This window comes from Phalacrocorax carbo, chromosome 5, assembly GCF_963921805.1.
Source record: "Phalacrocorax carbo chromosome 5, bPhaCar2.1, whole genome shotgun sequence".
Lineage (NCBI taxonomy): Eukaryota > Metazoa > Chordata > Aves > Suliformes > Phalacrocoracidae > Phalacrocorax > Phalacrocorax carbo.
Window position 1 is genome coordinate 59,304,950 of NC_087517.1, and position 23,825 is coordinate 59,328,774.

Consider the following 23,825-nt stretch of genomic DNA (forward strand, 5'->3'; position numbering starts at 1 on the left):
CCTTCATAATCTCTGTTCATCCTGGCTTGGTGAGAAGAAGATATATATATGAAGGTTAATCTAAAATCCTAACTTCTAATATACACCAATAAGAGCAGTAATACAGTCACTTGTAATTTCAAGTGTCACTGAGGCCCTCACTACACTTTCATGTAACTCAGACTGATAATGAAAATTAATAGAAAACAATGCACTGGAATCCCAAGATAAACTGAAGGATCTCTGTCTGTTTTGGTTGCACATACTAATTTTTCAAATACAGTTATCAGGTTATCTTGAGATACCACCATCAAATAAGGAAAGCTATTCTTAAGTATTATATTAATTTAATTTAAAACAATTTAAATATGCATAATGTTTCACTGTGAAATGGTAAACATGTCTGAGAAAAGAAAAAAAGAATTTGCACAGAACTGTGTTTTCAGGAAATACCTGAATATCGTAACACAACACACATGCAGTGACCTAGGACGGGAGAAATATTTTTAAACTGAGGCCTTTCTGACAACAGGTAAAAATTTTGTGGTGGTCCACAGCAAGTTGCTAGGGTACACATGACCTTATTGACAACAATATTAAGTTTTGATAGCAAAAATGGAAAATCTGCTCACATAACAAAAATCTGTGTGCAGTATTCTGTGGACTAAAACACAATCAGTATCACAGGAAATAGCCACGTGTTTGTTTTTTACTCCTAGGCTGAGAAACTTGTCACATCTGCCACTGTGTGGACAGCTGTGAGTTTTTAACAACTGAAATAATTGATAAAAATGATTTTATCTTAAAAATTGTTTTCTCTACAGGAATTTGTATCACTAAAGGGACAAAGTGCCAGAAGACTATTTCTGCAGGAAGAAGAGGATACAAAGCTTATATATTTTAGTGTTAAAAACAGATGTCTGAATGCTGTAGCAACAGTATGATACTTTCTGAGATTGTAGTAAAACCTATAGCCTGTCCTGGCACTGCTAAAGTACATAATACACACAGTAGTCAATGACACGATTCTACGTACCATGACTAACTCCTCAATTTATTCCTGGCTCTGGTTCATTGTCACTTGATGGGATATTTTCCAGGTTTTCAGGCATTGCTACACACATACTAGAAAAGGAGACTTACTGCGAGTTTTCCTTTGAGTCAGGAGCCTTAAGTGGAAGAAGCCAAGTTCTTCAATTTTGATTTTTTTTGTTTTTGCCAGAAAACAGTTCTAAAGATGAAGAAAACTAGTTGTTTTGAATAAAGTAAGGAAAATGGAAGAGACTTTTGACCTTAATACATGAATTACTGACAATCTAATTCAGGAGGCACTAGGAGCAAGCTGGATCTTTTAAATAAAAGTTCCTTGAAAATGTAAGAAGAATTTCATAAAGAAAAATATCTTGCAGGCATCTCAGAGAAACAGGCTGTCCAGCTTCATCAAAATTAAATGGTAATTGTATCACCAACTGTCCAATAGCTTTTTTCAAAATTCCAATCTTAAATCATTTGCCTGCATGAAACATTACAAAGATATGAATGATTTATACTAAACAATTTAAGCATTTTTGATCTAAAAATGTTAGTGTAAGCATTTGCTTCAACTATTGCATTAAACTATTTGCCAGTGATAATCAGAGCACAGCAGAAATAAAAACCAGGTTTTAACTCTTGTGGTGGCACCAAAACAATGCAACATATGCAAAAACCTAAACATAAGTATTTAAACATTAGAATGATTTTACCTGTACTATAGCTTACTATACTGAGCTTAATTCATCATTATACACAATTTTATGATGTTATCTTTTTGAACTTACTGGAGGGTCTTGATGTGAATAGAATTTTGAACTCCCTGGCACTACTAATGAAGATGGCCCATAGCCAGTGTAACCTGGCAAAGCCCTTAATGCTGTCAGTGTGATGCTTGTTTCTTGAGCTACCTGTTAATTTCCCATTATTGAGAAAGCACTTGCACAGAACACTCTTCCTGGGTGTTAAATTCAAAGCAGTCTCATCTGTCCATCATTAAACAGGGATGTTGTACCTAGTAAAAATTTTTGACAATTAATGGAGACTTTTAACACACAGGGACACAGCAAGTTTTGGATGTCCTGGCTGGTGACAGGCTCAGTGGGTTTGAAATATAAGAATCCTTACTGAGTTGAACAGTGAGAGAAATTAATTAAACAACAATGTATACATTGATATTTTGTTGAGATACATTGATAACTAAGTCATCAATAAATAAATCTTCAAATAAACCAAGACTATGCCTCAGGTTCTTCTAGGTGAGCACGAGGGTCAGGAAAAAGTACCATTCAATACCTGAAACAACTGCTATCTTTGAATCTCCTTCCAGCATAATATTGCGGTCCTTTTAGCCTAACTACTTCCACTTTCTGTTATTGCCTATTTTACAGATAAGTCTCGTAGAAGACACATAAACAAAACATCTTTACCAAAGAGTAGGCAATGGACAACAGCAACAGTGAACTTGCCAGAGTCAAGCAATATTTCCTATTCATAATATGGTAATTCTGTCACGTAAGCAATATTTGAAGAGAAAGGAACCATCTTGAACTATGGTACAACCTGAAACTGGACAAAATGTAATTTCCCATTGGATGTAGACAACAAAAAATATTTAGAGATGCAGAGATCAATCAGATTAGACCACTGTGAAAAAGATAAGAAAGACAGTACTTTGCCTAGGTAGGACTAGCAATCTAGAATTAGAATTCAGCTGCCACTAGCACATCTCCTGGTTTGTAGGGTTTGCATAGAGAACAAAGTGCAAACAAATAAATTATGTCAGAGAGTCTGCCTTCAAAACACAGCTTTTCCCTTTTGTTCCAAGATTGGGTTTTCAGAACTTTCTAGGAGTTACATACGGAGTCCACATATGAAATCAAATATCTCAGTTTAAGACAGGCACTTTGTCTTCTCAGGAATGACTCAGGTGAGCATTATGACAATCTAAATTCAGTAAAAGCTGTGCTTATTTCATAGTTGCCTTGCTAAACCAGAAATTACATCAGTGTTCAGTCCCTTCAGCTCTCGACGGGCAGCCTTGTGATGAAGAAGAAACTTCTATAACTGTCAGTGGTAAGAAGGGAAGTTAGTATCTGGATTTTAATTACTGGAGTATGATTGTGGATAAAGTTCTTATCCATAGTTGATTACACTTAATTGATTTGCTCTTAAAATCTTAGACAGTAGTGAATTAAAGATAAAGAATTGAAGAGTCCCTTTGGGTCATATCAGCTTAGACTGGTAAGGTTTACAGCAGAAAAATAAAAAAAGGTTAAATTAGTCTTTGGAGATTTTGTGTTATACAAAAAGAAATACAAAAGCATGGCTTATCAACAATATTTGTATTAGTAATCCATTCCTTTGAGAGGCTAGCTTGACTAGTAAGTAAACAGAGGAAACAATAGTGAACTTGCAGCATCCTTATCTGACAGTCAATTAAGAAACAGTTGTATGTGAAAAACTCAAAGATGAAAATTTTCTAAATGAGAATGTGGATGCTAATACTGCCCTTGGCTTGCAAATTTGGCTAGCCAAAATTTGGAAAGAAACCGATCGAATAGAGACAAAACCCCAGAAAGTAGGTGCAACAGTGATACTCAGTATGAACTTTAGCATAACTGGGGAACTGGTAGATTCATTTCAGTTTTCTGACTCCCCAAAGCAACCACAGGATAATCATGAACAGACAAAATATTTGGATGATCACAAATATGAAAAATGAGAAATGTGGTGCAGCCACTTAGACATATTCCAAGAATATTACAGGATGAAAAGGCAAATGACAGTATTTGGACAAGATCCCCACATTCTTGTTATGACTGCAATTCACAAAATATCAGATACAAATAATGTGTGTGGGATGTGATACAAAATTTTGAACATTTGTTCCTGGGTCTGTTAGCTGTTTGTGTATTATTACATAACCAGTGACCCACACATGTGGCATGCAAAGTATTTCATTATTTAGTATACTAACTTTAAAGTTCCATCAAAAGTAAGAACTTTTATAGAAAATACTTGTATGTTAGATAGGAAAGAGAAATTATTAATATAATATACCAGTAATAACTCTTCAAAACTTAAAGCCAGTTCATCCCATCACCTATTATGTGGGCATTTTGTTACTCAACACACAGAAGGGCAAGCAATCTTCTTCCCTTATGTAATGGCCCTGATAATACTCTCTCTTTGCTACAGGAGGAATGTTATCGTACACAGTATGGGAATAGTGATACAACACACCAGAGGGAGAACATGTTTACCTCTACTCCTACTCCTACTCCTACCCCTACTCCTGAATGCATTCTTTTTTCTGGAAAATCTTCATAGAATATGGAGATGCATCCCTTTCTGCACAGAAATTTTCCCAAGCAAAACTCTCTGTTCCTAATTCTCTACCTTTGCTGCCACAACTCACACATACTGACAAACCCTGTAGCTTATGCTATGCTAGCTTCTCCACATTTTCTCTAAGTCTTTTTGAATCTTCATTTTGTACAGAAGAGACCCTCAGGGACACTGCAAACTTTGTGTCTTCCCACCAAGAGCCTATGCCTACCATTCCGTTGTATATTCCTTATATAAACACCACAAATATCTTATATCTCATTTCAACTTTTATTTGGATATTTTAAAGTTAAGTTGCTCAAGTCCATTTTCCATCAATACAGACACTAAAAATGGAAATCAACATTTAAGGCAACATTAGCATCCATGCCAAGCTCAGTATGCAAACCTTTCATCTAAGCGCCACAGCATCCAAGAATTGTCACAGGTCCCCTACCTCCGTCACACATTCTCTTTCCATTTTAACTCTGCCATCCCACACTACACTCAGTTATTCAATTTAGATGCAACATTGTCAAGTAAGACCTTGACATTTTTTGTATTTTATTTCTTATGAACTAGATAATTTTTGCATAAGGTGATATAAATGAGTGAGATATGTTTCAGGGTGAAAGTATGCAACTGATTTATGTTGTGATACCACATAGGATTTTTTTTAAAAAAATATTAACATTATTATACATTGACTTAGTATAAACATTATTTGTATTTAGCCTTTTAGTAAAGGCTATACATTAAGACTTGTTAGAATGATAATTCTGCTTTAAATTCTGATTTCTTTAGTTTTTAGTGTTACTGTTGACAGGAGTTTGAGTTAAGGATGCTCAAGTGCAACTTCTATGTAAGAATATTTACAACTATACAAAAGACCACATAGTTTTTAATACACACACTATTCTTAATACAGAGTAAATAAGGATTTGTCTTGTGCCTGTGGGAATATTTCAACATGTGGGTCTTGCTTTTTTCTCTTTTACAGTAAAAGGAAAGGTTTTACTTTTCCTTAAGAAGTGTATTTATTACAAGATGGTTAGCATACATATATCACATAACATAAAAGAGTTAAAATTAACTAGTTACAAAATAAGCAGTGGTATGTATATTTTCATATAACCTAAGAACTGGATCAGTATTTTACAAAGTACATATAAAAGTACTTGATATACAAAGAAAAATACAAATGTGCAAACACCATTGTCACAGGTGGAAAATTGTCAATTGAAAAATGCTAGAAAAATCCTTCATATTTTTGTTTTGAAATTGCAAATGCATTAAAAACAGCTGCATTTCCTATTGTGTGTGGTGAGAAATTTATGTTCCTTTCTGACAAAATACATTAGTTATAAAAAAACCACAAACAATTTAATAACTGAAAAATCTTGTAAGTATAGTCAGTTTGGTTAGGCTGACATTAAATTACAAGCAGAACATCTGGAAAAATGAGAAAATAGTGAATCATATATACAAACTTTTTGTAATATTAGTGAGCTATTTAACATATTAACATTTCAAAATAAAAACAATGGCTTAATTACCTACATATTCTACTCAATGTCATCAATATTTGTAGACTGTAAAATTTCTACTAATTTGGGGCTATTAAAAATGTTTCACCAGGATTTTAAGCTGAACAAACACAATTTTATCAAATGTAAAAATCTATAAACAGTCTTCCAATTCATGTGCAAAAAATGTTTAAAAAGTATCAAATCACGACACATCAAACCTGATTATGTACATATTTAATATCTGTAAATGTTGTTAACTAGCTAGTATTGTTCCGCTATAAATAACTTATCTCTGTCCTGCAAAATGTCTGCATTTTAAAGATTTCAGTGCAAGTGCTTGCTTCATTGTTTAGTGCATTATCATGTTTGTTATTTTTTATTTTACAGTGAGCAGAACAGCATATAAATTAACATATACAACTCACACATAAGAGATCTTCCTTCTACTGAATTCTTAGTTTGTTGTTTCCCATTTCTCCTAGATAGTGTCAGCCAGTTTTCCTTCATTTATCCCATTGTAACTGCAAACAGAATCTAAAATAAAAGTGCTATGATCTTCAGATAATCCCTAGAATTTGAAATTTCATAACAACATTGCAGAAGCACTCAGTAGAGCACAAGATTAGAGAATGACTTGCACGCTGAGAAGACACATGGAAGTCTGGTATCAGGCAATTTCACTTTTTGGTCTTTAAAAATATCAACTGCCTATAAACACTGGAAACCTGATATATATGTCACTGGACTCAAACATTATTTTTAGGAATTGTAGACATGTTCCCTGTTATTCATGACTAGCTTGGAAATAAGAACATTCTGTTAAAAAATACAAATAAAGTGAAAATACACTTCCTGTTGGAGGGAAAATGTCTATAATTTCCTTCGGACAGGTTTCCGAACAGAATAGCTCTGAAATGAGCAAACCGGGATTAGATGATAGTACAAATACAGCCCACTTTTATAGCAAGGAATTGTACTGAAGAGAGGAAATTCAGGGTAAATGTATTATTATTTTTCAAAGCCCTCCCTGCAGAAAAAAAATAGCAGTTACAGTGGTTATAATTATTAAACAGAAAAGGAACTTTAGCATATTATGAACTTTTACGGCTGAACTGTAAGGAAGGCTAGTTGCGGGCCAGTAACATCTCAGAACTTAGCTTCTTATAGGAAGAGGTGCTTTAAATGTGTCTTTATCATGGAATGTTTTTCCTTTCTAAGCATCTGAAATGCAACTCTGGATCCTGTCCATCCATTGTTGAGCACTCTGTGCATCTTGGGCACAAAAATTATATACACGTTTATTTGTCTTCAACTGCAAAGGAAAAATAAGAACATGAAGATAGACAAATTAACACACAAAACAGGAGAAGAAACTTGCAAACTTTAAACTGTAATACCCAATGTACTAACTGGGTCTGAATGAACTTTTGGTGTTGAGAGTGAGTCTAGATACTAGCTGTGTAAAAACTTCTTGAGTTGGCATGACAGCTCCTTCCTAGCTCACACCTTCCAGCAGGACTGAAGGTAGTATGTTAAACACACCAAGAAAAGCAAGTTTCACATCAAGATCAAGTCAAGACTAGATATACTTACATCAAAAAATGCTTTTTCACTTGCATGTTTTGGGGCTCCAATTGTTGGAGAAGCAGGAATCACAGTTTCTACTTCTGCAAGGTCTATGTGTCCCTTACAGCTTGTATCCTCACCAGAATCATAGTATCGCAGCTAGACCACAAGAAAAAAATAAATCCAAATATGCTATTTAGACAGACCTTTCCCTTCTTCCCTTTTACTGGATACAAATTGGGGGCATTGAGGGGTAAAGGTGGGAGGCACAAATAAAATATTAGGACCCAAGGACATCAGACATGGGAAATTTCCAAGACACAGCTGACAGAAACCATAGGTTTGGTATATACAAAATGGTGGGACTAATGATAGCCTGTAACTGGACAGTCCTCTATCTGACATCTCTGGGTAACAGCAAAGTATCTACCACGTGCTCCTGTGCAGACACAGAGTGGGGGAGGAGCATTTTGTCACCAGAGTTTCAGAGCAAAGAAGCTTCAAATTGTCATGCATTGCATCTGGACAGAGGACATGTGAAGGATGAAAGCAGAACCTGGTCTTTAGGTTTTCTAGCAGAAACTGCTGCTTCATTCTTCATTACATTGAAACTAACGGAAAAGCTTTACTTCACCAAGGAGTTAACAGAACACTTATTCTCTATATTTCAAGAATTTAAAGTGATCAGCAAAAATTTAAGTATAATTTTAGATAATTATAAACTACACAGAAAACTCACATTTTCCTATACTGCACTTAGTGGTTGAATGAAGTTTGGGTTTTTTTGCTCCCTGCAAAGATACTTTGATATGAATGTTAACCACTCTGTAAACTGAGTTTCAATATGCAAACAAGTTCCAGAAGAGAAAATCTGATACTTGCTTTTAAAAAAATTTTCCCATAAACCAATGCAAAATAGTAAAGCAAACCTTCATGGCAAAGGTCAAACAACAAAATTCCAACTAAGATCGACCCATATTACTCCCACATTTATACTCAGGACGATATTTGGATATACACAAAATGTTAAAGTATTTTTTATTCTGCAAAATGATCCTTTTCTCCTGCATATCAGGAAGAATAATGATAATCAGCACATTTGTTGGTATTTTACCACACTAATCTAGAAATCCTCAATTAGCGTTTTAAAAGATGACTGTCTTTATATTACATATGTTTTAAGTGTATTTATTACAATAAATTAATATTTTAAAATAAATGCATACATGTTCTCAGAGGTTACAACCCACATTGTGTGGAATACTTGGCTCAATGAAGTTTACTGCCTGATGACCTAACATTATTTAACATACATGAGACCACAAATTTCCACTGCAGAATTCTGGCATACACTGTAAACTGGGTGAAGTGTTTAGGCCAACAGATCTCCTCTGGTTTTAGTGTTCCCTGCTGTACAATGATTTGTTAGAATATTTATGTACACTTTTGCTACTAAATTTATGACACTGTGACTAATCTAAAATACCCCTATATATAGTACCTGAAATTATTGTTCAATCAGTAACTTGGCATTTCAGGACTTTTAGAAATACAGATTTGAGATGAAATTTTAACTCATTTGAAGTAATTTACAAAATTGAAACTCATTTCAGAGGGATCTGTGATCCCGTTCTCCATATTTGAAAAGACTTTCATACAGAGATTCCAGGTCAGCTTTCTCAAATACAGGTTACAGAAAACCGCTAAAAAGTACAGTGAGGTAAATGGATTTTTCTGCTGAAGCAATTCAGATTATGATTTTCCAGAGTATATCGTGCCCTTTCATTTGCCAAGAAAAAAATGCTCATGGCAAAGTCCTTGAGGAACAAAGAGGCTGTAAAATACACACTGAGCATACAGTAACTACTAGTTTCAACACGAACGCCTGACTTAAACTTGCTATCAGTTACCATACTAGCTCTCAGCATCCCAATCGCACTCTAGGAAATAGCTTCTAAGTTTTTCACTCTCTAGTTCAGAAAGAGTTTTTAGTTCTTTTGGAAACTAAAGAGGTGATATTAAAGGGCAAATTATGCTTACCACTTAATTGCTTATGACATTCTAGAGTTAGCAGTGCTTTAAAAAATTGCTTGTATTGCTTGCAATTGCTTGCATACCACAATGCCCAGAAAATGTCCTCAGGCACTACCTGGCTCTCTTCTTCCTGAGGTATGAAGCAGGCAAAAAAATGTTTGGGCCCAAACAATAATGCATGACTTTCAGTCCTAGAAGTCTTTTATGATTATATGCTAAACAGTTATCACTGTTTTAAAAAAAGCAAAATACTAAAAAACCTCTGTCCATTCGGAATGCTGTATCAGCAACAAGATACACAAGATAAACACAGATATATGATCTATAATGATGTAACACACACATCACATCTGAAAATAATTGTTATTAGTACTATTTGTAAAATCAAGCTATACAAACCCAGTAAATAAAAAAGCAGCAAACTAGTCATAAAAACTTCCATAATCTGAAAAGGTTTTACCTGGTGTTTTGTCACATCCAGCACAAACCAGCGAGGTTTCCAACCTTTTAGTAAGGCTCCTCTTTTGTATAGCGTACCTTCGAAAGATCTGAAAGGTACAGAAAATAAAAATGGCACGTGATTCCATAATGTGAATTCTGGTGATATATAAAAGCGCCCAAATGACTATATACATATTCAAACACTTTGTTTTTAAACCAATAGTTTAGTTACTGGTAATTGTGATATACTGATAAACACTGTTTCAGTATATTGGATGCATTAAATGTGCAGCTACAATTTGCTTGCGCATATAATGGTGAAGATTCAAAGATACTGCTAGGAGATAGAGGCTCACCCATCAAGACAATTAACTGTAATCAAAACCACAAAGAAGGAATACAGTAGCCACAAAGCATTCTGTTCATATGAAAATTTCTCCCCCCCCCCAGTAGAGACTTGTACCAATCTAATACGAAGTTCATAAATATGCTATGATTATTCAGTTTACCTATTTTCATCATTTTTTGATGTGAAATGATTGTATAGCGTAGTTGTTCTTCTGTCTACTCCATTAGAGGGTGAGATGCTTGCACTCTGCTCCTCACCCAGCCCACTGTCAGGTATTTCCAACAAAGACCTCTTTTGATAGGACTGTAGATTAGCTGATATCATCCCTGAGGAGCCAGAAGGATGTCTCTGGAGCTAAAAAAGATGAGAATAAAAAGGTAACACAGTCTGCCTTGCATTGTGAGACTGTCTCAACATTATACTGATAATATGTGGTACAACATGTAAATTGTGAATTATTATGAGGCCAAAAAAGTCTTCATAATACAAGTCAGTGCTGCCTCAGAAAAGAAGTCAGAGGGATGGCAGTTCAATGAGTATCTTAGCAGAAGGGTTCCTATGGTACGAGAAATCAGTATTTCAGAAAAGCCTTGTATATCCCAGTGACATAATCTTGAACAACGTTTCCCTTGCTTTCTCAGAAGCATCTACAACTAGCCGGATACTTGGATGCAATAATTTTGCATAATTACACAGAGAAGGAAGAGAGGGAAGGAAAAAGGGTACAGTTTCCAAGAGCTACTTCATAGATCCAAATAATTTTAGTAAAATCTCAATAATCTGGAACAAGAGGGATCCTGAATTTTGTCTTAATCTAAATGACAGCATCCTAGACATAGAGTTCTTTGGGGCTGACCCTTAGCTATTGCATTTATCTGAGAATCCTTAAATAACAGCTAGGATAGCAGACTGATACCATGCTTGCATTTTCTTCTCTGCTTCCAATTCAATAAAAAAAATCCTCTGCTTTACTAGGATAAAACTATTTTCGTCTTGATTTCATCTAGAATATAAAGTTAACTCGAATGGCTCTGACAGACATAAAGCATATTGCTTTCCTGAGAGCAAAGGACAAATGTGGACTAACCACTGCACGGAGGCTGGCAAATTTGAACAAGCACATGTAGTTGAAGAGTTAGGGTACAGTCTTGAGCTGGTAACTCACTATGCCAAGTTGATAGGGGAAGCTCATAAAAAGCAGTATTTAACATCCTTCCTTGTGCATGTAGATAGCAAAGAGGCAGCCTTTGACTTAGAAAATATCTATATTGTCAGCTATGTTTTTTTACTGCAGTCAAGAATTGGAAACAAGCCTGAGCACTATCTACCTTTACTAGAATCTATAATTCCAAAATTCCATTTAGTTATGGAATCTCTTAAACTCTGGGATGTCCTGTAGATACTTTTGGGAACTGAGGTTTTTGTATTTCAAGAATCTCTTCAATATACAAAGTAATATACAAAGTAATATACTTGCATATTAGTAAACTGCTCATGCTCATTTTGTCTGTATGCCTTAATCTACTCTGAAAAAGCTATTAGATAAATAGCACAAATATTACTATATTTTCTACATGCAGAAATACAGAGCCAGTATCATGGGTTAGAACAACACGTTCAATTTTTCAAAAGCTGGTTTTACTCCAAGAAATACAGTGATTTCGTCAGTGCCCCAGGTAGCCTATATAGCAGGAATGGAATTATTCTATTGGATGAGCTCTTTTACTACTTACATTGTCTTGTCTGGTGTCATCCTTTAGATTCATTTTGACCTTTTCCCACAAAAGCTGCCACCTTTCTGGGCTCTGATTTAATTTACTTTCCAACCTTTCAATTTCCTGAAACAAATAACAGGATTTTCTTAAGGATAAACATTTCTAACTGATCACTTCCTGGGAATCATTTTTATACCACCATTTTCTAGTTGATATTTTTACACAGGGAGATGTTAGGCCATGTTGTCCATTAAAGTACAAAAACCTCTGTCAAACCCAACCAGACTCAGGAGTTAAAGGCAACCAGATACAGCATCAGCTACATCATTCTTCTTGCAGGTCACTGGTTGGAGGAGCTGCTGTGCTTTCAATTCTCTGCCAGTTCTCCTGAACACACAAAATTCAACACCATTTGCCATAACAGAAACACGGCAATGATAAGGATATGCTATTTTTTGTAAAAATATTTACATAGAACAAATTCTGTGCTGTGACACCAACATTGTACATTGCCAAAATTAACATTTACCCTCGTTTATAAAACGTGATAAAAAGCTGTATTAAAAGAAGGAAATGAAACAGAAAGATTTATTCATTTTGGATGCCAAACTGTAACAACATGTTCTCATTGTGTAACTTGGGAATATGACCTACATCGATAACCTCCAGTTAGGGTTATTTCCTGTTAATAAGACAGTGCATGCAAAGTTAAGTAAAAAGAGGCAATTTCATTAGTTTATGTTTACTTGTGAACTCTCATTGATACTTTTGTCATTACTTTAATGTGTGGTCCATATTCCTTGCCATGCTTCCTTTCTATATTTTTATTTTCAACAATGCTATTGTTATGAAAATTCTAATTCTTAATGAAATAAAATTAAAAACTCAAAACTCAATTTTGCAAATCCAGTTAAGAATTGATGGTGGAACAAAGAATTGCCATAGGACAGAGAATTCCCGTGCTATGTAAAAACCAACTAAAACCCAAGACATTTATTTTCTAAGTAGAGACAGTAAGTCTCTGACTTTATTTACTTCCACTATACCAACTGATTAAAATATATTTCATAATATTCTCCAACTCCTATTGGTCTTTTAGAATGATTTTTTTTCAGGAAATCGTTATTGATTGAAAGACTTACAGAAAATGACTATATTTTTAAGGTAAGAAGATATTTTGACCAGGAAATTAACTCCTGAACTAAATTTTGAACTCTGAAATGAAAATTAAAAAGCCAATATTTGACAGTGTAACAGGAACAAAATATTTTTATGAACTCTTCCTCACTGAAGATAAATTAGAAAATTCAAAATTAAAACTAAATATAAGAGATCAGGCTTAAAAGCAAGAATCAAACCAGAAGTTTTAAATACTGAAGGTAGTTGAAAGCCACATATACATTAAATATTATAGGACTCGCTTCCTTCCAAGAAATAAAAGCAGAACAGTTTTGTTTGGAGTATCTTCACAGGTAGATACAAAAATAAGGAATGGTGAACACAAGCCAGACTAAAGGCTTCTCTAGATTACCCTTTCCTCTTTCAAAGTGCTGAGTGTAAAACGCTTCTTGATGGGATACATATGACTGAATCAATTTACCACACACTTTTTATGCAAAAGGCTTTCCAAATGCCTGCAAAAGGATACAAGCTCTTTAGTGCTAAAAGTTACTCAGGTTTTAATCTGATCATTCTCTTTCTGCCCTAGACTTGACTTCTGAGTACAAGCCTTTCTCTGCAGAATCTGGAAGTAACTGAAACGAGTTACTTAGCAACTGCAGCACATTCCGTCTTTTTTGGCTCTACAACAAGTAGTGCTTCTAGAACTTAAACTAAAAACTTTCAATGATCTTCTATATACACCCTGAAAGTCAGGAATAAATTCTCCTTTAATAAACCCCATGTAAAAAACTTACATGGCAATAAATCACTGAGATTTACTCTTGCTCCTCCAGTTTTAAATTTTACTGAAAATGTCAGATTTTTCCTCCTTCCATGTATGGAATGGACTACGAAAAGCTGCATTTCCTTGAAATAAAAATTCCTTAAATTTATCTTTCTGGTTTATCTCCTGTTGCCTAGACTTATGGAAGCAGAAGTCAATATGTATAAAAAGAAAGGTTATAACAAATACAATTGTATTAATATCAATTTCCTGAAATTAGTAATTAGAAGCAATTAGCACTACTGTGCCTTTCAAAAGATGTATCTGCTAAGTAATCTACTTTGTAATATTTGAATGGTATAGACAGGAGTTAACTGCAGACACTCCAGAACTGTAGAGACTCATCACCCCCTTTTATCCACAATGTGTTTGTGCACACTCAAAACAATCTGGACAAAGTCCTACACTAGTGAACTGTCTTGAATGTCACCCTGTTTTCTGGAAGTCCTTCCTTGCCAGTATCTTCTCTTCAACTCCTGGGCTAGAAGGCTTCTGAGCCTTTGACTACAAATGGAAAGATGCTGAATGTGTATCCAGTAATCCAATAATTGCTACTTCTGTCAAGTGTTCAGACCTGTGTGTGCAACAAGTTGTACGTGACTAGTTGTTCAATATTTGGAATAAACTTTTTGGTTCAGGGTCCACTTTGACAGATCAGTCTTTTTGGCACATAAGCAAAAGCTATAAACCAGCTCACAAACAGAAGTGTTATTTTTATTGTTTTGCTGGTTATTCATTGACCCCTTATATAGCTTTAATTCTTTACGGCATATACTTACAGCAGAGTTAATTTGGATGACTGGCATACTGAAGTAGCATCTGTCAGTTTGCCAACCTCTCTCTGAGCAATCACCATCTAATTTTAAGTGATGTAACCGCTGATTTGTAAGAATAGGACATGTATATTCATCTCCCACAGTTCTTAAAAGTACCACAATCTGAGACACTCCCAATGAATTACGGGGACTGAATGGCTTTTTAGGATTGTAAGCAAATTAGTAATATCAGTAGATTACTATCTCTAATACAGCCAGCAACCAGGCATATATCACAGAATGGTTGAGGTTGGAAGTGACCTCTGAAGGTCATCTGGTCCAACCCCCCCTGCTGAAGCAGAGACACCTAGGGCCAGTTGCCCAGGACTGTGTCTGGATGGCTTCTGAGTATCTCCAAGGATGGAGAATCCACAACTTCTCTGGGCAACCTGTGCCAGTGCTCAGCCACCCTCACAGCGAAAAGTGGTCCTGATGTTCAGATGGAACCTCCTGTGTTTCAGTCTGTGACCATTGCCTCTGGTCCTGTCACTGGGCACCACTGAGAAGAGGTTAGCTCCATCTTCTTTACACCTTCTCTTCAGTTATCTATATACATTGATAAGATTCCCCCCTGAGCCTTCTCTTCTGCAGGCTAAACAGTCCCAACTTTCTCAGCCTTTCCTCGTATGAGAGATGCTCCAGTCTCTTAATCATCTCCGTGGCCATTTCTTGGACTCTCTCCAGTAGCCCCATCTCTTTCTTCTACTGGGGAGCCCAGAACTGGACATAGTACTCCAAGTTTGACCTTGGCAGGGCTGAATAGAGGGAAAGGATCACCTCCCTCAACCTGCAGGCAACACTTCTAAACCCAACCCAGGATACCACTAGCCGTCGTTGCTGCAAGAGCACATTGTTGGATCATGGTCAGCTTTCTGTTTCCCAGGACCCCCAGGGGCCTTTCTGCAAAGCTGTTTTCCAGCTGGGCACCCCCAGCATACATTGGTGCATTGGGTTGTTCCTCCCCAGGTGCAGGACTCGGGTAAGTTAGCTCATTTATAATGTATCATACCATACTCATGTCAAAGAATAATTTGAAGAGCTAGTCTTCATGTGAAACATTTAACCCAGACCTTCAGCCTGTGTGGAAGACATGGCTCTTGGATGTGCTACACTGTAGTATTATCTTACTGAATTTTACAAGCCAGGAAAGCAAGTACTTGGGGGCGGGGGAAGCAGCAGGAAGCTCAAAATTCCTGTCAAATTAATTGGTTTTGAGTTTGGAAAATCTACGTTTTTAAATGGAAAAATTATTTTAAAACTTTTTGCAACTGATCTCTGAAAGAGACAATAGAGGCATAGGTGTGCTGTTTCACAGTTACCTTATATTTTCTTTAAGAAATGGATGGGTAGCTACTCTTAATATCAGTACCTTGTTTGTGATTTCTGTCATGTAGAAAGGCCATCAGAAAACGGTCTTAAAGGGAAGCACCTCTGTTTGGATATGCTTTTGAGCATTTCTATCTCCAAAGTACACTTTTGAGAATATAAGATTTCAACAACCTAGCTCATATTTGTTGGCTGTCTCTGATGTGGTAGAAATCAATTGAGTAGCTTTATAAAGAAATCTGTATTTTAAAATGCATTTTATCATCTGCAATCCTTAAAAGGTTTTGTTTAGGACTAAATGAATGAAATGTGCAGATTGGTTAACTTCCTACAACACATGAACATACGGATTTATGGAAACCATACAACCATCACACACGTCTCGTTAGAGGTGAATTGTTATTTACCCAAAACACATTAGAACATTTACTGCTAAAAAAATTACACCTTTTGATCGTAATAGAAGAGCATCACATGCTGCCACGGAAAATTCTGAATGAAGGCACTCAGTAACTTCTCCATTTCAGCTTTACATCCTGAAGAGCACTATCTAGTTTTCAACTGAAAAATATCTTTAGAACAAACAAATTTGGCCTTATCATTATAAACTAAGGGCGAGTCAATCTTGCCTAGTAATTTACCACTGCTAAATATGGTCTCAGTTCAAACATTTTTTGGATACCAACATATTCTCAATGGATTTATGATTAAAAAGAGGTCTTTCTCCTATATCAGCAACAGCCCTAAATTAACAACTTGTTTTAAAAGAAAGTTCACTTTGCTTTTTAAACTTAGAAGAATATTTTTGTAACCTTCATACAACCTCTTCAGAGTTTTCCAAATGTTCCTCTCCATTGCTATCTTTTATTACTATAATCTAATTCACAAATAACATTTAAACTCTATAAAACCTGACCCTCGTGTCTTTAGAATATAATATGGCTAATTTCCCTGTTATATGGCAGTTTCTCACAGTTGTGGATATGGATAGTTTGGCATCCACCCCAGGAAGAAATGCAGAAGAACATTGTTGCTATATTCCTGATGTACTTCTGGCCTTTAGTTACCTGACATGAAAGCTCTCTTTTTTTTTTTCCAAAGAATCACCGATATGACCCCTGTTGAGAGACTGCTTGCTCTTTGCCTTTGAGAAGTTATAAGCTCTGAGATGTTCTGGCTATCTTATTTTGAGTCAAGGGGAGTTTCACAAGTGATTTTTTTTTAAATTGGGCTTTGTTCCTGTGTTTGATCAATTATGATTGGAAGGAATGGACCAAAAGAAGTTTGAGGAATGTTCCAGACTAAACCTAACTCTCCAGCAAAAGCAAGTCTATCCTCAAGGACTCAGATCCATTCAGGAACTTCCTGCCTTAAGACTTTACTAAAAATCATCTCTGATTCAGGGGAGTTTGGGGACCCACAGTATATCCCAGTTTTCCAAGAACTGCAATATTAGGCTCCATAATCCCAGCTTTAATATAAGGTAAGGTCTGCAAGTAGTTTTCACAATAAAAAAATGTACATAGTGATGTGTATCTGAATATGCATGTGGCTTCAAACAATAGCTCTAGGAAGTGAAGAGTGCCCTTGTCATTTTGCTGCACTATCAACTGAGATGATAATCTAAATATCAGGACTTTTTGGGCCAAGATGTTCAGTTCATGTTTGCGTGTTTGCCTCCCACTTGTTAAGTTCAGCAAGTGTCAGATTCTGCTTTCTGATCTGTCTGGAAATCTGGGTCTTTGTCATTTTACCACACACTTACTTTAAAATGAGTAGCAAGAGGACAAGAAAGCTAGATGCAACATTTGCCCAAATTAAAATAACAGATCCTGCATTTCTTATAAAAGGCAACCTAAAGATACATTACGCTACTTACCTTATTATTTAAAAAAAGGCAGAGGAAAAATGAAACCATGACTGGCTTTCTTACAGTTTTTAACTATTATTAAAGTGTAGTCCCAGAAGAATATTCATTCAGAACAACAAAAGCTTTGCAGGAAGTCTGACTGATTCCCAGACCAACGGTCACTTCTCAAGATTAACCAGTCAGTTTTTACCAAACCCTGTTTTAACATCTATCATGATCCTTTTAGTACCAGTATATCTGTAAGGCAATAACTTAAAAAAAAACAACATGAATTTCATGAGCATAAGAGAACATACTGTTCTGTGTAACAGATGTACTTACATTTAAAAGGCTGCTGATGGCATCAGGTTGTATTTTTTTAACGTCATCATAACATGGCCATACTATTTTCCTCTTAGTCTGAGAGAGTGAACCATCCGTTTGGTCAGTTTCCTCTGAAACACTGCATTTTGCAGTTACCATGGTCCAATCATAGGAAGGGCCTGTAGCCAAAATCTCTTCTACATAATAATCCCACTTTTTGAGGCTGGACATATTTACATTTGGTTTCAGTGCCTATTTGAAACAAAGTTTTATTATAATGACAGAAAGGAATTCCTTCCGTTTCAGACTTAAAATATACTACAATACTTGTATTTTCTATTTTATTCTAAATTGAAGAGTATATTGCAGTGGGTGAGTAGTGCTGCCATTTGATAATTTCTACAGCAAGATCTTGGCTCAGTCAGATAAAAACCTAAAACTAACACTAACTTTGGAAGTATACTGCTCATTTTTATCCTTCTACTATACCAGGTGCCTACCAAGAACTCTAATTCAGCATACATAGTTGGTACCCTCACAATCTTTGTGCCTCCTGTTCAAGATACAAAAGGCATTCGATAGCAATCACCCTTCAATTTTTCTCAGCAGAAAATCCAAGACACTCTGCCATCAGAGAAAGGAGACAGGCTGTGTAATGTAGGTGGACACGCCACTTGGAAAAACCACAGTAATATAAAGTAGGCAACCAGAGACTGTAGAACTTTCAGGGTAGTTTAAAACAGATTACTTTTAATACAAAGGGGTTTGTTTCTCCTTTTAAAAAATAAGGTAAGGATTTCAGTTTGCATGCACCTTACTTGAAGGGAATTACTGCCTCAGGTGAAAGGGCCAACTTTAAAGTCTGAAGAGTGATGCTCAGTCATAATGACTAATTCTGCTATTATGACTAATTCTGCTACTATGACACCATTTCATATGAGGAAAGATAGTTTCTTCTAAAAAAGAGGAAGAAAACACTATCAAAATAGCAAAAGCTACTCCTGATTGCTTACTAATCAGGCTACCGCTTACAGCAAAGTGTGTGGGGGTTGAAGGGGGTTGCACTGTTGACTGCAGTAATGCAGTCTCTGATACAGACTCAATATACCTTAAACAAAATAACCTTTGCGCTTTTTTTTTTTTTTTTTTTTTTTTTTAAAATGAGGACAGTTTATATAACGGATTTGAGTCCAAGGTGCTATGTATGCTAAGATACAACATTGCGAAACAACTTGAGGAAAAGAGGAAAGCAAGGAACACCAACAAAAATATCAGTGGTGTCACAGCCTCCAGGACAGTGGAGACTCTCCCATCATTATGTTTTCTGGTCACCAGCTGTGGACAGACATGCAAACAAATGATTTATCAGGGTGAAGCTCACTACCAAAGCAGGAGAGAGCAGCACAGGAATGAACATCTGTGGGGCAGTGGATGGCAGGAACATCTTAAAACAGCCTTGACTCCAGAACTACAGTAAGAACAGCATCCTTTTCTTGCAGTTCCTGAGATATTTTGACTGCTTCTTCACTGGCTATTGCAGAATTCTATAAATGCGAGTGTATAGTGAATTTTACATAATTATTCAAGGCACAGTCCAATCTAGTGGAGGTATATAAGACAGTGATATAGATAATGTGATTCAATCAGATCATTATGAAGTGTATCCCATTATGACTCTAAACTCATTTCCCCATAACTATGGTTTGCAGTATACAACATATTTTTTTAAACGATCCGCAAACTTTAGGATAATTTTTATAATAATTCATATAATTAAGTGAAATCAAACCAAGATCCTAATTTACCTCAGTGGGATACATAAATACATGTTCCAGAATTTGGCCCTTTAAATGACATTTCCATAACTAAGATGACTGAGAAGATATACCTATGAGACAATGGTCCAATCAATCTATGTGGGTCAACTTTGTCCACTATATGCTTAATTCAGTTGAGAAAAATTAAGATACCAAAACATACTCAAGGAATCACTCAGAATAACAAAACCACTGTTTGTTTTTTTTTTTTTAAATCAGACCTGTATTTCAGCAGGGGCATAGAGGTAATTGAAGAAAACAGGGCTCCTTTTGTGCATCTTTTCAATACATTCCCAAATACAAATTCCTTTTTTGGCATGTTTATCTCCTTTATCTTCAAACAATGTCCCTAGGGAAAATACCAACAGCAAAAAGATAGCTTTATGATAATACTTATCAAACACTAAAGCATAGCCAAAAGGAATTTCACAGACTAAATGTAGAGTCTACTATCAAATGCCACTGCAACAAGAGAATTTATCCGATTTAACAACTGCTGTGCTTTGCAACTGCAACTATTTAGTAGCGTTATATTTATAAACCTGTTCTGAAATTTATGAAGTATTTGAGTGTATTATGAATGTCCCTTTCTGCCTGCAGCTACGCTGACTCAACAGACCACCAAGCCCTGCTAACTGATTCTGCCCCCCACTACCCAAGGGTACTAGCCCTTCCAATCTGCTGGACCAGCTGCACCTGAAATTACTTGCTAACTAATTTCAGGGAAAACAAACCAGGCTGGTGTAAATAAGTTAGCCACAGATTTGTGCTATCTGAAATTACTTTGGAAGGACATATAGTTTATCCAAAGACTACTGGAAATGGGATTTTATACTGCATGATATGGTATTTGAAGGCTAACTACCCCTAAATAAACAAACCACCTCCCCAGACTGTGGAACCATGTAACAATCCAGGTTGGAAGGAACCACAGGAGGTCATCGACTCCAACTCCTTGCTTCTGTTCAAATGAAGGTAAACAATGGAAATTAACATTTTTGTTTAAATATATTAGTTGCTCAAGTTTTGTCTGTTCCACATTTACTACAGTTTTTAAGAAAAGCATTCAAATTGACCATATGCCATGTGAACCACCCCATGAAGTAGTGAAATTCAGAGAACTTAAGTGTTTTGCTTAGTGAACAAGTTCCAAGAACAGCCTCAACTGTGGTCGTGTAGTCTTATTAAGAGGGCTCTGAGGGTAGATAAGGCGTTGAAACCAGTAAGGTTGCACATGATAGATGGAGTAAAAAGGAAATATGAAAGAAGAGAAACACTGAAGAGAATGCAAGAAAAAGAAGTGAGAGATAACACATGGAAAGGCTTTCCTTTCCTGAAACCTCATGCACTCTCTGAAGGATTCCCAAGGACTTTGTTTCTGTTAAACAAAGGTATTTAGTAGGGGAAACTGAACCATGTGGATAAATTGCTAAAAAACCCTGAGGCATGGCACTAATTTCTTCTACTTTCTCTTAGTCCCATGGTTCAGGAATCATTCATTCAGAAAACCCCACTTGTTCTTCACCTCCATTTTGCTTTATATTCCTGAAATGGAATTCATTACACCATCACCATGCAATTACTGGACCATCTCAAACTTGACAAATTTTTGTAGACCAAATATTGATGAGAAAAAAGCCAACACTACAAAACCAATATGCGATAAACAAACATACCATGTTCTAGTCTTTCATAGTCTGAATCCAGAAGAAATGTTTTAAATCGATTTGATATGTGATGAAAAGCCAGAAACTTCAGATAATATTGATTGAACTCAAACTCTGTTGGGTATTGGTTATGAATCTAAAAAAGAAGGGAAAAAGAGAATATTGAGGTCTAATACAAATAGATATGTAAGAAACAGTAATGTGAAATATGACAGCAAAATAATTCCCTTGTGAATGCTGACTACAAATACATCCACAGGCAACTGTCTTGTATGTACACATAAATCCGTCTACATTTTGCCTAAAAAATATTTTAACACTAATTAAATTCATTTATTGTCTATGCTGCAAAAATGTTTCAGAGCAGATAGGATGTACTGTATAATAAGGAGTATTAAACTTTGTACAAAACCCAGGGTTCTTCAAAGTAATCAGACTGGATGTAAATCTTCCATGATAAGTCTTGAAACATCATATAACTTCATAGGCAAAGATGCTGCTCTTGGATGTATCTGGAAATCAAACTTTATTAGGAAGGTTTTGCAGCAGTCTACTTGCTCAGAACCCAACATAGTAGATATGTACAGAGGTAATGCTGCAAATAATATTCCATCTACCATTACTGAGACAGCTAATTTCTGAAGTACTTGCTAGTCTACACATATTTCTTCCTTTTCAAAATATGCACCAAAATATTACAGTATGAGAAAAATAGAAAACATACTGAGGAGGTGTCTTGCCATTATTCTTTTAAAACTGTAAAATCTATGTAATGTCTTAAATTGTTATCCTCAGTAAGGCTTGGGATCTATCTAATTCAGTGAATGTCTCCAACAGGAGTCAGGAGCAGATATTTATGAAGACAATACAAGAATATCAGTGTACAGCACTGTGGGATAGTTGGCTCTTCACAAGTGCTTCCTCTTGAACATTATTGGAACAAGCCTGGAGTAAGATTTTAAGCATGAAGTTGAACATTAATGGCAAAATTTCTAAGCATTAATTATTGACTGCATCTATACTTGATATCCATAAAAAATTAAAGATTCTAAAAATCTTGATGAGATATTGCTCACAGAAATGTAGTGTTCATTTCAAATTTCAAATTTACTCTTCAAGTAAGTTTATGAATTGTGATCTTCATTTTCAGAATTAAGCATGGTAATTAACTGAAAATTCCCAATTACAGTGGAAACAAGTACAGTCTGCAATTAAAAAAGAAATTGCTGATTGAATTTCACATTTGAAATATGTGTCACTGTGCTTTGTCTACCTTCACACCAAACTTGTAAAATACCTTTAGCTCTGCAAACTTCCCGTGTCTTGGCTTTTGCATTTCCACCACTCTCATTTTCCCATTCCATCTTTTCTCTCTAATCTCTACTTATCAGTTCCTCAAGAGAGAATTTTTTTTTTTTAAAGTACTTATGGAAACTAGTATTAGACTATTTCAAGTTCCTTGATATTTAGATTTTCACGTGTCAATTTGAAAAAAAACCAACCAAACAAACAAACCCCAAACAGCTAAATAATAAAAAAAAAGTTTTTAGCAAGGAAAGGTTATCTACCGAACGTACAACAGTGACAGGAAAATCCCTTGAAAGGACATATAAACACATACACAGCATTTCAGTCAGAGACTTTGTTGTTATCATATCTCAATATTAGCTTGTGGCTACGCATTTAAAATGCTGAGATACTTTAAGATATCTCAGTTCAATATACCCACACTTACTTTATCCCCACTTCTCCCCTGATACAAATGACTACATTCCTGCACTGTTTTGTAAGAATAAAGATAAGACATTTTTTTTTCTATAATAAATTCAAGCCTTCAACTTCATAGACAAAGTAAATTTTTAGCTCTCTTATAAAAAAGAAAAAATTTTTTCTGGCATATATTAGATTAAAATATAATCCAAGTACACTAATTCTGTTCAAAAATTACATAATGATTTCGGAGCTGACATTCTAAAAGCTCTGCATATGTGTGTGCATTTAGACACATATACACGCATATACAAGTACTTTAGTATACATTTTCTCCTTGTGTTAGGAAACATTTTCTTTAACATACCATAAGAAGAAAAGGCTACATTCTGCTATT

At 35.5% G+C, this 23,825-nt stretch overlaps 1 protein-coding gene across 8 annotated transcripts in view; it reads right to left on the reverse strand.

Moving 5' to 3' along the window:
* Positions 1–4,609: 4,609 nt before the first annotated feature.
* SBF2 (SET binding factor 2) overlaps positions 4,610–23,825 on the reverse strand; it is a 288,417-nt gene continuing 269,201 nt past the window's right edge. For all 8 annotated transcript variants that reach the window (XM_064452705.1, XM_064452699.1, XM_064452704.1 and 5 more), the window contains 8 exons: positions 21,728–21,854; positions 20,273–20,400; positions 18,253–18,486; positions 11,994–12,098; positions 10,421–10,614; positions 9,931–10,018; positions 7,464–7,595; positions 4,610–7,182 (listed from right to left, as the gene is read on the reverse strand). In XM_064452705.1, the coding sequence (XP_064308775.1) occupies positions 7,084–7,182; positions 7,464–7,595; positions 9,931–10,018; positions 10,421–10,614; positions 11,994–12,098; positions 18,253–18,486; positions 20,273–20,400; positions 21,728–21,854 (1,107 nt within the window). In that variant the 3' untranslated portion in view covers positions 4,610–7,083. The remainder of the gene's footprint in view (positions 7,183–7,463; positions 7,596–9,930; positions 10,019–10,420; positions 10,615–11,993; positions 12,099–18,252; positions 18,487–20,272; positions 20,401–21,727; positions 21,855–23,825) is intronic.